General features: G+C 42.5%; 1 protein-coding gene across 3 annotated transcripts in view; it reads left to right on the top strand.

The window, feature by feature from the left end:
- The first annotated feature begins 3,282 nt into the window (after positions 1–3,282).
- UBE3C (ubiquitin protein ligase E3C) overlaps positions 3,283–18,086 on the top strand; it is a 79,544-nt gene continuing 64,740 nt past the window's right edge. The window contains exons 1-6 of one of the 3 annotated variants that reach the window (XM_084859288.1): positions 3,283–3,952; positions 12,919–12,972; positions 15,270–15,344; positions 16,498–16,644; positions 17,200–17,315; positions 17,705–17,862. In XM_084859288.1, coding sequence (XP_084715414.1) covers positions 3,887–3,952; positions 12,919–12,972; positions 15,270–15,344; positions 16,498–16,644; positions 17,200–17,315; positions 17,705–17,862 — 616 coding nt within the window. In that variant the 5' untranslated portion in view covers positions 3,283–3,886. Of the gene's footprint in view, positions 3,953–4,118; positions 4,453–12,918; positions 12,973–15,269; positions 15,345–16,497; positions 16,645–17,199; positions 17,316–17,704; positions 17,863–18,086 lie in introns of those variants that run through there. The other 2 variants (XM_084859291.1, XM_084859290.1) reach the window with 2 other exon arrangements.

The following is an 18,086-nucleotide window of genomic DNA, read 5'->3' as shown; positions in this document are numbered from 1 at the left end:
CACATCCTAGGTGTCATCCGGCAGCCTCCTCCCCAACCTTCCCACGGCTAGACAGCCAAAATTGGCTGTCTAGCTGCAAATGCAGGGCAGGAGACGCACGGAGGGAATGATCCCCTCCGTGCTTCTCCTGCCCTGCATTGGATAGGCGGTCACCTCTCCATAGGACTGCGCCCTTAAAGGCCTGCTATGGATTTCAGCTAAGCTCTGGGACTGTTTTCTAAAAACACATTGGTCCCAATCCAGAGATGTTCTCATCCAGTTCTGGGCCAGGCACTTACTGCTATTTACAAGACCTCCCACCACTTCCCATTGAAGAGATTAGCACTGTCAGCATTATGTGATATGTTAGCATTGTTAAACTTTTGTTTAGTATTAATGAATTTTTATCGTAAGCTCAAAGCACTGTTCATCTGATGATCTAATAAATTGTCCTAATAAAATTCATCAGTTGAATTAATCAAGGTGTAAAATTACTACTGTGCACTATATTTCTTGCTATTTGATTTTTCTTTAAAATCGTATTGAATGAAAATTTATGAAAACAATTAAACCTGTCATTAACAAAGTCAGACTCCACGCCTGTAGCTTAAGGTAACAATCAGTCACTAACAGCTACAAGATTATAAAGTTAACATGTTATTCTCAGGAAGTGTTACATTACACCCATAAATTACCACTCAGCAGTCCATTAATTCCAACTCCTTCCCTGGGAAGGAGGCTTTGTTTCTATTGCTGCCAAAGGCCCAATCACCATTTCAGCAGCTTGTTGCTCTGGCATGGGTGCCACAAAGGCTGACAGGCCAAGATCAGAATTATTTAAATGCAGGCCTTTTTCTGAACAACAGACATTCAGAGCATTTCATGTGCCAAGGCAAAACCAATAATGCTGGTTTGGTCAGAAGGGCAAGAAATAAATTTATACCTTCCTCAGCTGATACCAGGACTATTTTTGACTAACAAAATGACTATCGTGGGGGATAAGGCTATCAATGGCTACTAGCGCTGATGGCTATATTCTGCTTCCGGTATCAGAGGCAGTATGCCTATGTACATCAGTTGCTGGGGAACATGGACAGGGGGTGCTGTTACACTCATGTCCTGCTTGTGGCTTTTCCACAGGCAGATGGTTGGCCACTGTGTGAATAGAATGCTGGACTAGATGGACCCTTGGTCTGATCCAGCATGGCTCGTCTCAGGTTCTTATGATGGTGTGGGGAAGATTTTTGTATTGCTAAAACTTCAGTGTATGTGTGTGCAGTCTATCTTTGCAGACATCCACTGTGGGATCCCTGTAACTGAGACTTCATCAGCCAGCGCCACAGATAAATGGAAAAATCACTTTACTTTTGGAGTGAAAGCCAGCATAGTGGAGCGGTTAGTGTACTGGCCTAGGATTGAGGGGACCCGGTTCAAATCCCCTCTCGTTTATGAAGCTTACTGGGTGATCCTTGACCAGTCTTTATCTCTTGGCCAGGCTTCCTCACAGGATTGATGTGATGATTTAAAGTGTGGAGAGAACCATTTATGTTATCCTGAATTCCTTGGAGAAAGGACAGGATAAAAATATAATACATAATTTATTTTAAATATATATTATTTAATCTATTTAGGGCACAATCCTATGGCCGCTAATGAGCGGCTAGACAGCCATAGGATATGTTGGTTCCCAGGAACCGACCTTGGAGCCCACACTCCGAGGTCGGTTCCCTAGGAACCAACCTTCATCCCGTCCCGCACTGCCTCGTAGGCAGTGCGCAATAGCCCCGTGCTGAAAAGTGGAGCAGCAAAAATGGGGTGTTCCAGGGGGTGTTCCAGGGCGGGGAAGTCGGAAATCTGGTACGACACATCCAGCATGTCATCCGGGCGCCGCTTCCCCCTCTCTGCCTTCCCGGCTGTCTAGCCGCAAATGCAGGGCAGCTGAAGTGCGGAGGGTACGATCCCCTCTGTGCTTCTCCTGCCCTGCATTGGATCAGCGGTTGCCTCCGAGTATGGAGGCAGCTGCCTATCCCGGTAGGATTGCTCCCTCCGTATATTTCTAGTCTGCCAATACCTAATGTTCTCTTGGCAGATTACAACCAGTTAAAAAACTAAAATGTCGTTTTAAAACAGTTACAAGTATAAAATACAATACAAATATTTAAAAGAATAAAATGCAATATTATAAACAATAAACAGCACAGGAATCGATTGAACAGCCATAATAACCTACAGCTGGGTCTCTGAAATGCCTGGGAGAAAAGAAAGTTCTTTGCCCGGCATCGAAAAGATAAGAACGTAGGTGCCAAGCAAACCTCTTTGGGGAGTTTCTTCCACAAGCAATGGGCCACCACTGAGAAGGTCCTCTCTTTTGTAGCCACCCTACCTTTCTTTCAAAAAGCTCATGACAGCCCGCATGGGTATTTCACACGCAGCCATTTTAAGCTCGTAACAACAACGGGTTGAGATAAGCTAAGAAGGGTACACATGGGGCTAGATGGAAAACGAATGCAAACAGTGGTGTTTAGTGGCAGTGAGATACACACAGAGAGAAGTGCAGCCTGTGACCGTTTCAAACAATTCAAGCTTGTGTGTGTGCAAAATAAAGAGCGTGACCATTCCAGCACAGGAAGAATCGGCGATATAACATAATTTTCGTTTGGAAATCCCAGTTGCGGCTGCTGCCTCAGAGACTGGGACTTCGTGATGGTCCAAGGACGAGGATTGGACTGGAGGGAGGCTGCCTGAGAGGAAGTGGGCAAACGAAAATGTCTCCTCTTTGACCCTGTTTTTTTCAGAAGCGGGGCTGCTATGAAGACTAGCGGGGCGGCACAGCTACGGCAAACCTAGACAGCATAGTGAGAGGCAGAGACACCACCTTGCCGACAAAGGTCCGTCTAATCAAAGCTATGGTTTTCCCAGTGGTAATGTATGGCTGTGAGAGCTGGACTATACGGAAGGCTGAGCGCCGAAGAATTGATGCTTTCGAACTGTGGTGCTGGAGAAGACTCTTACGAGTCCCCTGGACTGCAAGGAGGTCAAATCAGTCCATCCTACAGGAAATCAACCCTGAGTGCTCATTGGAAGGACAGATACTGAAGCTGAAGCTCCAATATTTTGGCCACCTAATGCGAAGAGAAAACTCCCTGGAAAAGACCCTGATGCTGGGAAAGACTGAAGGCAAAAGGAGAAGGGGACGGCAGAGGATGAGATGGCTAGATAGCATCACCGATGCAATGAATATGAATTTGAGCACACTCCGGGAGAGAGCGCAGGACAGGAAGGCCTGGCGTGCTGTGGTCCACGGGGTCACGAAGGGTCGGACACGACTGAACGACTGAGCAACAACAGCTGCAGCAACGAGGCCCGGCTGCCGGCAAGGAAGGGCCGGGCCCCGCAGGAAAAACCTGCTCCGGCCCCGCCTCGAGCTTCTGCTTCGCCTGTTATCCTCTCCGAAGCGCCCGGCGCGCGTTCTCGCAGCGGGAGCGCGCGAGCGCGAGCGCGCCTGAGAAACGGGAGCTGCCGTCGGCCGCCATCTTCTTCCAGGAACCGGCTGATTCTCTCTCCCCCCCCACACACACACACACTGCAAGTGAGGCAGCCCCAAGCGAGCCCCTTTGCCGCTCTCTGAGCTGTAGCTGCTGGGCGCTCGGGCGGACACGACGGGAAAAGGCTATCTGGAGGTGGGGTGGGGAGGGGAGGGGAGGGGAGGAGGCCTTCCTGGGTGTCGCTTCTGGGCGAGAGGAAGGGAGTGGGGGGCGCTTCCAGTGGCCACGGGGGTGGATGCGAGGCTGGGCTTGGCGCTTTCTCCTGGGGCCGGCCCCCTCCCTTGTCCCCACTTCCCTGGCTCTTTGCCCTGCCAGCACAGGAGGCGGGGGCTGCTCTCTAGATGGGAGGATAAGCTGTAGCCATGTTCAGCTTTGAAGGGGAATTCAAAACCAGGCCCAAGGTGTCTCTCGGAGGAGCCAGTAAGAAGGTAAGCCCGTCTCGTCTTTCTCGCGCAATGTCTGACTTCTTGCTCTTCCGATGAGTCGTGCCCCGTTCCAGGGTGCGCTGCAGATCCGCGCAGAGGTTCCGGTGGGCCCCTGCGCAGCAGGGGTGACTAAGGTTTCTCCGAGGAAACCTCGATCGCCTCGCCCCTTGTTCTCACGTTGTTGGTGCTTCCGCCCCCCCCCCCGCTTAACCTTTGCTTTACCAAAAACACCCCCCAACCACCACCACCACCACCACCACCCGAAGCCAGCGGCCTGTTGGAGCTGCTGGTGTATCCAGAAGCAATGTGTTGGCGACTGGTTCAATTTCTGTTGTTATGAGGAAGGCGTCTGGAGAAGGGCATTCATCTGCTGCGCGGGCTTGGGCTTCCTAGGGTTTAGAAAGAGAAACTGAGATGGGAATGTCTTGGGTTCCAGAATATCCACGAAAACGGCCATCGCCCATTTGTGAAGCTACCTCGAAATGCAGTGCAAGCGTCTCCTCGTGAGTTGCCAGGTCACCGTTGTGTCACCGCCCACCAACTTTGCATCCAGTTGGTGAAAAATTAAATGTGGGAGGGGAGAGTAAGGGGCAGTAAGGAGCAACGTGTAGGCCTCACTGCTGTGTGGCACTACAGTGTAATTAGGGGGGTGGGGAAGGCATACAGGCGTGAGTTTAATTAACATTCTAGTTCCTAAATTCCCACATTGTATTCTTGTACTATACAGGACACTGATTTCCTGCATTGCTTTTTAATACGTTTAAGAGAACCTAGGCCAGATTGCTGAAGCAGATTGGTCAGCAAGGGATACGTTCCGTCTTTTTCATTTTGGTTTCTCTTTCTTTTATCATCGTTCTTATCAGCACTGTTTTAAAAGGGAGGTCTCTCTTTACTGATGTAGCACCAAGAGCCCACCAAAAATGAACATGAGTAATATGGTAGCCATCTATAATTTCCAGAGTTTTATTTAAAAAGAAGCATATGCTGTGGAAACAAATGATTTTGTAAACTGTATTTCCTGTAATCTAGATTAGGTTTCTGTGTGTTTTGAAATACTGTGATTCAACAGTGGCACAATTGAAACTTGGCCTGATTTCAAATCTCTTTTCTGTTCTGGAGTCACTTACAGGCCTTATATAAGTCACTAGCTCCCAATTTTAGTCTTTTTTCATAGCAGCCTTCTCCAAGTTGGTGCCCTCCAGATGTTTTGAACCTCAGTGCCCGTCAGCCGCAGTCAGCATGGCCAATGGTCAGGGTTGCTGAGAGATATAGTCCAAAACATCTGAAAGGCACCAAGTTGGCAAAGCCTGCCTCATAGGATTGTTATGCATAGCAGCAGAATCACCATCTCTCCCAAAGCAATACAAATCCAGTCATTCCTCATTTGCTTATGTTAACTGTGATTGCATGTGTGTTTAAATGTGCCCATCATTTAGGATTGAGGTTGACCTAAAAACAACAACTGGTCAGGCTGGTTTAAAGTTATCCAGGTAACAAATTTAAGATCTCATGAAATTATTGTGATGCTAATTTGCATGCCAAAAGTACTATGTCAGTTAGTAGTAATGAAAATATTATTTGGATTCTGTCTAATCTGCCACAAGTACCACATCATTCACTTTATTATGCAGTGTTATCTAAGCCACGTTTTCATGAAGCAGATGCACATCATAAATATGTTAAGTATGACCTGGTTCACACATAACAACAACCCGTCTGTTTAAAAAATGATGATTTGCCAAGGGCATGTGAGCACACTGCCTGCAGTGCACCTGCCTCTTCTTCTATACAGCACAACCCATGATTGGCTCCTTTGTAGGTTGTGTAGCGTGACTTGCAAACCCCTAAACAATCCAGTGGTTCGCTCATGGTTTGTTGTTAGGTTAACCGCTGTGTTATTTAGCTCCTAAACAATCTAGCAGTGTGGGTTCGAATGTCACACTGCACAACCTACAAAAGAGCCAATCATGGGTTGTATGCTAAAGCAGAAGAGGCGGGCACGTTGCAAGCAGTGCTCCCATACATCCCCAACAAGCCATCAGTTTTTAAACCAATGGGTTGTCATTATGTGTGAATTGAATGACACTGAGTGATGGAGGAACTATCTTTTTTACTGATATATTTCTGATAGCTAAAAGCCATTTATGCTCATTAGATCACATACATGATACTACATAGCTTTCTGCTCTGAAGATAGAATAAATCTTAATATGTAAAAAATGCTAATTGCCAGAGCATGGTCTGCCTTTCAGGAATGTATCTTAGGTGCTTTACATCTTTTGCCATCAAATTATGAATGCTAATAATACCACTTAAAGATCATGCTTTGCTCAGAAAAGCGGGTGGGGATAATATATTCCCACTATGGTGCTGAAACCACTGTTGGATTTTAAACAACAATGAAGGGCTAGAAAAAAATGTTGAGTAATGCCAAGTGTGATTTCTTGAGACTTTAGTGAACTTAGATGAAGGTCCCAATACAGGCTTTGCTTCCCACTGCAGTAAATCTAGGTGTTGGCATTTGGTGAAGTATTGTCAAATTATAGCCATGTATATTGTGAACTAAAAGTGCATGATTGTCAGTCTGTGATGGACAGAACAAAGACGCATCACACAAAGAATATGAAGACTTCTTTGTGCAGTGGTGGGAAACTAGTGGCCCTCCAGATGTTTTGGCCTACAACTACCATCACATAGCTAATGAAGAGGGATGATGGGAGTTGTGGTGTCTAGACAAGTTATAACAGGGGGAGCAATCCTGTGGCCCCTAGACAACATCTGAGGGGCCAAAGGATACTTTGGATTCCCAAATCTGAGGTTGGAGGCAGCATTCCAACCTTGAAGGGGGGAATCCACGCTCCAACCCCCTCCCTTTCATAACCTGCGTGGAAAAAAACATGTCAGCTGCCTCTCCAAGGTTGAGAATCCAACCTTGGAGAGGGGTTAAAGGGGTGTTTCGGTGGGTGGGGAAGGGAGGAGACTGGAGAAACCAGGATATGAACTATTCTGAGGCCTCCCCAGCCTCCTTCTCTCCTCCAAAGTGCTTTTGCTAGACAGGCTGAAAAGCCAACCCAGTGAAAATGTAGGGTGGGAGGATGGGGAGGTGAAGTTCACCTCCGCTGCTGTTCTCTCTCTGCACTGCATGATAGTAAGACTCTGAGTTCGGGTACTTACGATTATCAAGGACACAACCCATAGGATGGCACCCTAAATCCAGGCAATCAAACATGACACCATCAGTAGACTAATGGCACGATAATATATGGAATACAGCTCCAGCAGAAAAAGTAACTAAATAATTAAAACTAGCAAGACATATGGACACTGATGATGTCATAGGAACTTGGTACTGAAACAAAACAGAAAATAATATGACACTACCAAACACATTTGGATCAGTATGAAAAGGCAACATAAGAGGACCCAGACCTTCTGTGTGCTGGGAAATGAAAAGTTCTGGATGGAGGTTTAAAGTGTTTTTAGATATTATTATTATTATTATTATTTACATTTCTATACTGCCCCATAGCCAAAGCTCCCTGGGCAGTTTAGAAAGGTTAAAATATTAAAAATACAATATGGGGTTGCACTCCCCCTCAAAGGCCAATTGTGTAGTTTGGGAGTCCTTCTGGTTTCTGCACTAATTGGGAAGCTCAGGTGGCTGCGGTGTTCAGGAGTGCATTTTACCAGCTTAGGGCTATAGTTGGTGTACTATCTGGAGCATATATCTATCTGGAGATACCTATCTGGAGAGGACAGACCTTGCCACAATTATCCATGTGCTGGTGACATCCAAGATAGTCTAATGTAATGTGCTGTATGTGGGTCTGCCTTTGAAGCAGCTCAGGAACTTTAGCTGGTGGTGAATGCAGCTTTCCAAGTGTTAGTGGGGGTGAGGCGGTTAGGTCATATATCACCTATACTGCACTACCTGCACTGGTTACCAGTACATTTCTGAGCATTTAACGCCTTAAACTGTTTGGAACCAAATTACTTAAAGGACTGCCTTCACCCATATCAGCCTACCCGCGCTTTAATATCAGCAACACAGGCCCTTCTCACTTGCCCACCTTTGAGGGAAGTTAGGTGGGCAAGTACACAAGAGAGAACTTTTTCTTCAGTGGCCCCACACCTTTGGGTTGCCTTCAAAGGCCTGTCAGGCCCCAACATTGCAGACATTTAGGAAGGCTCTGAAAACCTACTTGTTTACTCTGGCCTTCCCCTGATTATGTGTGTGTTTTTATTGCTTTTAAATTGTCATTTTTATGAAATTGTATCAGTATATTTTATTGCTGTAAGCCTCCTTAGGTTGCAGTGACAATCAAAACATACTGATTTGCAATGAAATGGACCCTGCATAGTACCTAGGAGAGTAATTCAAAACTTTTGGTCCTTCATGCATTACAGAATTATGTCTGCTTAGAGATAAGAAACAGATTTCAATTTGGTGCTCTCTATACAAATACAAAGATACTAAGCAAGATCACTTACTTGAAGTCAGAGGGAGCAATCCTATGGGGATAGACAGCCACCTCTGAACTCTGAGGCAACCGCCTATCTAATGCAGGGTGGAGAGTGGAGGGGATCTTCACCTTTGCGCTCTGGCCACCCTGCATTTGTGGCTAGACGGCCAATTTCAGCTGTCTAGCCACAGTGCTTTGATGCAGGGGGTCCTGGCCGGATGACGCATAGGAAGTGTTGTAATGACGCTTCGCCATCCCCGTCCCCAGGAACATCCCCTTTCTCCCTGCTCCATGCTGCTCTTCTGAGCATGGAGCCTGGGATGATACGCACCTCTTACGAGGCGGCAGGGGCAGGGAGGCGGTTTTCTGGGAACCAGCCTCAGAGGGCTCTGTGGTCAGTTCCCAAAAACCTAGCCGCTGTGCAGTGGCCACAAGATTGCGCTCTAAGGCTGCAATCCTATACATATGTTTGGAAGTAAGGCCAAAGTGAACCAGTTCAGACTGATTTGGGTTGAGTCTGAGCAGATATGTACAGGATTGGGCTGTAAGTGCTCAGAATGTTTCAGAAGCCAAGACTGGTGGTTACTGGGCAAAATAGTTTCTCAATGAAGCAAAAAGTAAATATATTGTTTTGATAGAATCATAAATATTAATATCTTTGAAAACAGAAGGCATAGCTGAATTCCAAGAGCTGGAAGACCATCCATGTGAACTCCATGAGTAATCTGGGTGAGAGTCAGGATCCATCTCCTGGGTAGTAATGCCTATAATGACTTCTTAGTTCCTGAGTCCTGTAGGACAATAATAAATCTAATGTATTTTGTTGTATATAATGCTTAACCTTGGAATTCAGATACCTTCCCCTATTCTTTTTTGACATAGAAACACAGGCTTAAACGTAAGGCCTGTTTCAGACATAACAAGCTGTGAATATCATATCCCCTTCTTCCTTTTGTTCATGAAGGGTAGTCATTTAAAGCTTTCAGTTATGGTCTGTAATAAACCAGTTTCCAGCTTGGGGAAGGCTGGTTTAAACTGTAGTGTATAGAAACGATGGTGCTATCCAGTAATCAGGTTTCTGTAAGAAACACAGAAATCTGAGACCCTTTCCTTCATCTTTACCATAACCCCCTATTGTGTGTGTGTGGGGGGGATGATTAAGGAAAGGAGGACATAAAAGCACAATGTGGAGAAAATGAGTAGTGGAAAATATTCCCCTAAATATCTCCTAGCCTTGACCTTAGCCTAGGCTAACTCATCATACAGGTCAATGCTTTTACTATACCTCCTCCGTGGCTCAGTAAATGTGTCTCCTAACACTGTAATCTCCATCAGTCCTCAGGAAAACAAAGCTTGTTTTGGTTCTCATCAGTCTCCACAACTTGGACTTCCAGTTCTCACTCTTCCTTGCCTTTCTCTTGTCTGTCTCTCCCCCACGCCTTTTATATAGCAGTCTCTGTGGCTTGGACTCGCAGCTTGTTCCTGGTGTCCCACCCCCACCCATTTGCAGAACACTATAATCTTCAGGTGGAGCAACATTGGGAGCCAGCCCAGTTGAGTCTCCACCCCTGCACGATCCCTTACAGATAATGTTTTCTTCCACTATCTCTTAACACTAGAATGTAGGGTTGCCCACTGAAATTGATTGGCAAACATTTCAGGACAGACAAAAGAGAGAACATCTTTCTGGAATACAAGTAATTTCTGGAACTTGCTGCCACAAGATGTGATAACGGCCATGGATTTAGATTGTGTAATTCCATTTTGAAGCAAATTCATGGAGAAAATGTCTGTCAGTGGCTATTAATGGTAGCCCCTAAAGGGAAATTCCATGTTCAGAAGCAGTATGCCACTGAATACTGACCCAGTTTACACATAATAACAACCCATGTGTTGTTTAGCCCATGGTTTGTCAGGGCTGTGCAGGAGCAGGTGTGCCACCTCTCACTCGCTTGCCACTTCTGGTTTCTGTCCGGTTTGGATATGTGCAAACCTAAAACTCTGGTTTGTTAAAGGGGAAAGAACTCAGTTTTAACCCATGGTTTGTTGTTAGATGCAAAGTTGAAGTGATGAGCTGGTGAGAGGTGGCATGTTCTCTTGTTCCTGCATGGCCCTGACCAACCATCATCTTTACATGCAAACCAGGTTACTGGAGGGAAATAGCGCGGGAAGGGTTGTTACCTTCCTCTCCTGCTTGTGATCTTCCTGGAAGCATCTGGTTAGCCATGGTGGAAGCTGGACTACATGGACCTTTGCTCTGATCCAGCAGGGCTCTTTTTATGTTTCTAACTGAGTTAGGTACTGGAAGGATGTTTCTAGCTGCCGGTGGTCTTTTTAAATTTGTGGTTTAAATTGCTGTATTAGTATGCATTTTAAGAGAGCTTTACAAACTCAACTTTTTTTTTAACTTGCATTTTACTGCTTCAAGTTAAAATTGCTCTTGGTTTCTTTGTCCTGCTGTTGGAGTATCTTATTTGAACTAGTCTGTATTTTAATTTTTATTAATGGGGTTCTGCTTTTGTGTACATTATTTGATTTTTTATTATGTGAGCTGCCTTGTGAGCACTGGGTCCTAAAAGGCAGCATACAAATAATTATATAAATAATACATAGATGTAGAAGGACATGGTAGATATGTTTGTAATGGGCCTCATACTTACTTGCTTCTTAGAGGGAGCTTCCATTGTTTTAATTCTATTCAGTCAAACTGAAGCATCTTTTCATTGGGTATCACACATGGTTTAGTTGCTGCTATGTAGCTATGTCTGGAGACTCGTCTGTAAATAGTGTGGGCTAGAGTTTAGATCCCTGTCTGATGTGTATAAGCATTCAGGCAAGCAATCAGGAGAAATAAGATTATTTAAGCAGTCTAAAGTTGTAAGTAACAAATAAAATACACAAGACTAAATATGGCTCAGCAATAGTAATGAGGTTATAGATCTCTGTGATATTAGTCTTCATGATTGGTTATTATGAGGCTTTTTTCAAAAAAACTGGTGATAGACTTTGTAAAAGCCAGTGAAATTTGTTCATCCCCCCGACTCCCAGTGACCTAATTCTGAATTTGGAAATAAAAAACACCTGGATAAATAAAAATGCACTTTGTAATGCAAGTAACCTACTGAAACTATCTGAAAAGCAAAACTAGTAATCATTCAACCTCTCTGTCAAAACACAAATGAACTTTTCAGTCTTGCCACTTCTCCAATGGCTTATTTGCCATTGTAAATGATTACTGCACCTTTGTAGTCTGTATTGAAATATCTAAAGTGTGTAGGGTTCACCACATTGCCTGGAAAAGAATTCCAAGGATGCCTAGGTCTGCCTAGCAGACAAGTTTGATTTATTATTTACTTAATCCAAATAAGAAAACTAAATACTGCAACCAAAAGCTTCCATTTTAGATTGTTAAAAGACTTTTTCTACTGTGTGTGTGTGTGTGTGTGTTTTAAATGCTCTCAATTCAATCCCTTAACTATATATCCACATAATAGTACCTTAGGTACATTCCATCTTGGTGCTTACATCCATCAGATATTTTTCTTTTCCTCTATATCTTTTTCCTATGGGGGGTTATGGGTAGGCAAAAACAACTATTCGTGCAGTTTAATGGAGAAAACAGTGGGTTGGATCTAGAGTATATGGAGCAGAACTTCTCAAGCCTGATAATCCCACAGGAAAAAAGAGGGGAGGCTATTTTTGCCATTCTCCCCCCTTTTTGCTCCCAAAAATCTGCTCTGGAGAGTTGGGGGACATTCCAGAATGGCATGTGTAGTGGTGCAAGTGGCTGCAGGAGGAAGGAGAAATCAGCAAAAATCATCCTGCCCTCCTTTCGTCCACCAGGGAGGCTCCACTGGATCCCAGTTCCCTTTGCCAATGGAAGAAACCCTTCCTGTCATGGAGGGTCAACCCTGTATCCAATCCAATATATGTCTAGCATAGTTCCAAATATAGAATGCTTGGAAAGACACCTGCGTGGCAAAAGCGCCTTTTGTCACCATGTGGCTTCTTCATCTACTACAGTTTGATTATATGAGTGGTTCAGCGAAGGTATGAATGATTTTAACTGTTCCTGCAGTCTGTGGACTTGAGGAAGTTGGAAAGTGTAATGTATGTAGTGCTCCCCTCCCCCCAGAAGGTGGTTTTCATTTATTCTCACACACAAACTTTAGGTAATTAGTTACGTGAATTTACTGAAGTGCATTTTTAATCAGGTTGAATCTAATTACTCTGTTTAAAACAGTAACGAAAGAGATAAGCAGACTTGTATTTGTAAGGGATGTTATGAGGTAGATAGTGAATGGATATTAGGCTGGTGATAGTGGTATTGCGTCATATTAACTGTGTTAGGTCCAAGCATATAGCAGGGAGGATAAATGTAACTTTCGGGCATAATACTGAGGGAAGAATATGTACTTTACATTGAAAAGGAGATATATATCTCATTCAAAACTTCAAATATACTTGTTCAGCTAGAAAGACTACATTGTGTTTGTTCTTCTCCAGGAGCCAAAGGCCTCTCTTTTGCATCGTACACAGGAGGAGAGACGGAAACGAGAGGTATGATATAAGTAGAGGCTTCTAAAACATCAGTTGCTGATTGAAATTGCATTCTATAAGTTAGAAATTAAAATGAAAAATTACAGTGAAAGGATCTGAAACTAACAGTAAACCATGATTTCAGATCCTGGTTAAACTTAGAATCTGGTTAGCATGAACCATGAGAAAAGTTATTGCTGACATTTTGCTTAATTACAGTTTGGCCTACATAGGAATTTTGGAGGTGGCTTTATAACAAGTCAGACCATTTGTCAGCACTGACTGGCATTAGCTCTTTCCTAGCCCAATGTGTTCTACCACTGAGCAAACAATTAGGATTAGTTTCACAGTTTGGCTATTTCCTTTATCAACCTGATGTCCTGCTTGTTTTATAGTTGCTGAATATTTGAAGGCTAAAATGGTAGGCTTACTTTTGTTATGTGATGCTTGCATTGAATTCTAACTTGCTGGAATGGTTTATGCAAATATGGTATGCTAAAATTCCTACCATGACAGTAGATCCACCAGCAGCAAAATTGGTTGCAGGCTAATTCACACTCTTTGTTTGTGTACCATGGCAATATTTTCGTGGATTTTGTGTACCATGGCAATATTTTCATAGATTTTCGTGGTAATACTTCATGATTAACAACATTGAGATGCAACGTCAGACTCAGCCATGTGAAGTACTGAAGGTATTTCAGGCTGTATGTATGCGTACTTGTGGAATCGGTGATTGTGAAACTATTATTGCTGGGACTGCATCAACATCGTGTAAAAACCCCAGTCATTGTAATTTGATTAACTATAATCAAGGAAATTATTTGTGTACCAACCTTAAATGACTAATGAATAATTTGCTTCTACAGTTATCTGTAAGGCTTTGATGCAGAACATGTGAATAACATATAAGGCACTGTGTATTTATAGGAATGTATTATGTTATGCAAGTATACTTTTCAAGAGATAACATATCTGTTCATACCATACATTTTATAAAATGGAAGAAAACATCAGTATTGAGAATAAAATCAAACAGAGCTTTTAAAAATGAATGTAGTGATATTGCAGCATTGACCTCAGGCTTCCAACATTTGTAATAATGGGTCACTAATTGACAATTATGTATTCTTGGATGAAACCTATGCCTACAGAGCAGAATAGAACTGTCTCATGTTGTAATTCAACTGTGTGATATGGAAAATCAGTAGCTTATGCGATCACAATTGATTTTTTTCTGTTTTTAAAACAGCCCAAACTGAGCAGCAGTTCTCTGTTTCCGGAGTCTGCTTTTTCCATTCCACGTGGATATCCTTTTCCCACTTTCTGCCAAATATTTCCTCATTCACTGCCTTATATCTGTTGTCTCCATCACTGTTCTTCACTCATCTTTCTCACACAGATGCAGCCACAGTAGTGTAAAAAATATATAAATTCTGCCTCAAGAAACTCTTTGTTCTTAGGAAAATCTTACAAATTATTATCTTTGAATGATTTATTCCACCACCATTAAGTCTATGGACATTTTAGCAGTGTCTGGTCAAGATTCAAGATGGCAGCCAAGTGATAAATAACAGAGACTGGGGCAAGATAGTACATGGATACTGGGGATGGGATGGGGGAGTTATATTATCATTAGCTGGTCTTTTGGAAATACATATGATAAAGAGCCCTGGTGAAAAGGAGAGAGAGAGATCAGTGTAAAGTCTGAAAAAGCACCTGGCTCTTGATAGGTAACAAGATATTTCAATTTTATTTGTGACCTGTCGAGAGAACTTGATGGGAAGTATAGAAATGTTGTAAATAAATAAGTAAATGAGAGCCAGTGTGGTGTAGCAGTTAGAGTGTTGGATTGGGAGCCAGGAGATCCAAGTTCTAGTCCCCACTTGGCCATGGAAACTCACTTGGTGACTTTGGGCCAGTCACAGACTCTCAGCCCAACCTACCTCCATTGTTGTGAGGATAAAATGGAGAGGAATAGGACCATGTAAGATGCCTTGGAGGAAAAAAGGCAGGATGTAAATGCAGTAAATAAATAAAATGTGTGTGGTGTGTGTGGCTCATGAGAGCCTTAGCTCTTTTTGGCTACTGCATGATGTTGTGCAGTGTAAGCCCACATTAAGTTGAGAGCCGAACCCTTGTTTACCACAGACCCTGCCACCCATATTCCTCTGTGATACTAATGAAAAAATTAAATGAAGATGTTCTTGAATATGTCAGTTTGTTTAGTGAACTCGCAGGTGTTTTTCTTGCCACTGCTTTGTACTGTTAACTACAATGCAGCAAATTTTATTTTGACCTTTGTCTTGTCTCCTTAGGAAGAAAGGAGAAGGCTGAAAAATGCAGTAATCATCCAGTCCTTTGTTCGAGGGTATAGGGACAGAAAACACCAAGTAGGCATTTTGCATGATTTACATTTTTAAGTGTTATTGAGTTTGCCCAGTGGGTAAACTTATAAGATAAGCAAAACAGTTGCCACTGTCACTATTCCAGCCCTCCTTCTATTGTACTGGATGTTGGCCCAGATCCAGCAGTCACTATCAGTGTGCAAAAACAAGTTCAGCATCTGGGTTTGCTGCAGTGGATGTACAAAAGCTGTTGCTGCTTAGAAAAGGAGGGGAGGAAAGAAGTAGTAGCCACATGGCAGCCTGTGAATGAGGTTGTATGTTAGACATGATTCTCTGGGCTGGGCTAATAGATTACACTACAGCTTTATGGGAAATTATTTCAAAGTCAATTTGTAGCCCACCCCTATTTATAAAGACTTTCTATGGTGGCACAGCAACTTCCAGCACCAACAGAAATTTTTCAGCCGGTGGCAGGGAGGACCTAGGGAGGGGCACAGAAATGGCCATGGTGGGGCACATTTTGTTCATGCCTGCTATACAGGAGGTTTTGGAGCCTAGGCTTATGGAGTGATCAGAAACCACAGTGGACATGAAGAAGCTCCGCACATAGCCCTTTTGGATCTTGGTCTATGTAAAAATGCAATAAAATTGCAAAAACATACATGGTTTAATTTGGAATATTTCTTCATGTTAATGTTATTATTTGCAATATGATAAATAATATAATAGAACACAAATCCATCAAAGACCAACACTTCCTACACATTTATTTATTCTTAGCTCATTCTGAGTTTCCAAATGGGCCCCAATTCTTTTCTTTTAATGCACAGGTAGTCCCTCTGTTTCCATAGAATTTGTGAGAGCGGGTGTGCACAGATAATATTAGTTCTGATTAATTATGTTTTAAAAGTTACTGAAAATGCCATGCCATCTGTGTTTTTGTGCCTATTGCTACTATCTACATATTCAAAAAAATTTATTTCAACAATTGTGCTTGTCCAGGTTTTTGTACAATAATGCAGCCCAGATTATAAACAAAAATCAATGCTGAAGAAACCTTTGAAGGCTGAATTTCAACCCCTAATTTTTCATTGACCTGCCAATGAAGCTTGCAGTGTTATATGAATGTGGTGAAATCCTGCCTCTGTATCCTAATATGTGACAGTAAATTTCATCCACTTTATTCTTCAATTTTAAGTATTCCATTCAGAGGAGCGAATTTGATCACTATGCTAATTTAGCACAATCTGGAGGAAGTTTCTCCACCGCCAATGGAGCAAATCTGACTCTCCTAGTTCGCCAACTTCTGTTTTTCTATAGACATAATGAGGATTCCAAACGTTTGGTAAGAACTGAATTTTCATTAAGGAGATTGCTTTTAGTTTCTCACATGTTTTCAGTAATTTCATTTTGAATTGCTTTGGTTGGCAGTAGTATATGAATGGCTTCTTGTTTGTTCTCCAGACCAAGGATGGGCAGAAGGTAGATTAGAATCTACAGATAGATCTCTGGGTAATTGCTGGTGATCTTGTTACGTGTTACTAGTGCATGCTTTATATACATACATACTCTGTCACTTTCCTTGGAAATGCAGATTTGGCTTTTCTTTTTCTTTTTTTAAGGCTAAAGTTACTTAATTCTTGAAGATGTTATTTCCTTGACTTTTTCCTGCAAATTAGAAGACTGCACTTGTTCCCAAAAAATTGCAAGTCTCTGTCCTGTTGGCTTAATGTCACGGTGGGAGGAGAACTGGAGGGATGAGTTTTTGTTTTGATTTGCTATTTTACTGTATAGATTTAGTAGGTCTGTTACTATCCAGTTTGCAAAAAGCAAGAACAGTAGGTGTGTGTTTTTTAGCATTTTAACACTTGTATCTGTGAATATTGTTTCCCCCCTCCAGATATGGATATGTCAAAACTTGATTAAACAAAATTCTCAGTTTGTGAAGCAGCTTGATGGCCCTGACAAACTTACATGCCTGTTCCAGATAAAAAGGCTGTTGGGCCTATGTTGCAGGTAAAAACAACCAAACCCAGATCAATTTAGTATAGAATATACCATGTTCTTATAGCTTGCTTGGTTCACTTAAGGCCACAGATCTGTATTAAATGTTAAATGGCCAGCCTGAAGTCTTTAGGCCACAGTCAGCTGCATGGGCAGCACCAGAGCATTATGCATTATTGTTAGACCCTCCAAAGTTCTGGCACTGAGGCATTTTTGGCAGGAAGGAAACTCCTGCACATCGCCAGCATATACTTATTCTGTGATCACTTGTATTCAGTGGTTACATTTTAAGTTTTCTTCAAACTAGTCTGAAAGTTAATTGCAAGTTGGAGTGGTATTTCTTTTTCACTATAAGGAAAAGCTTCTGTACCATTTGAGTAACATTTTTTATCTTGTCATAGGTTGCTGCAAAACTGCAGTGATGACAGTCTGAATGTTGCACTTCCTATGAGGATGCTTGAAGTATTTTCATCTGAGAATACCTATTTGCCCGTTTTACAAGAGGCTAACCGTGTAGCATCAATAATTGAACAAATCTTGCACTACGTAATTCAAAAAGGTTAGTGTAATGATTGGCTTTCAAAATTATATTGAACTTTGAATATGGAACTACTACCAACTGTGGCTTTGAGCTACATGTACAATAATAATTGTGAATATTAATGTAAACTGCTTAGAGCATTTATTATTTTAAATGGTACATAAGTACTATAAAATAAACATTGCAATAATATTTAAATTAAGCAATGCTCCCTAAATATTGCTCCTTCTTAAATATTTGCA

The sequence above is a fragment of the Heloderma suspectum genome, chromosome 5 (genome assembly GCF_057233095.1).
Source record: "Heloderma suspectum isolate Gila_16-S chromosome 5, 16-S_ref, whole genome shotgun sequence".
In the NCBI taxonomy this organism is placed as follows: Eukaryota; Metazoa; Chordata; class Lepidosauria; order Squamata; family Helodermatidae; genus Heloderma; species Heloderma suspectum.
Note: the sequence above shows the minus strand (reverse complement) of the source record. Positions and strands in the feature narration are given on the sequence as shown.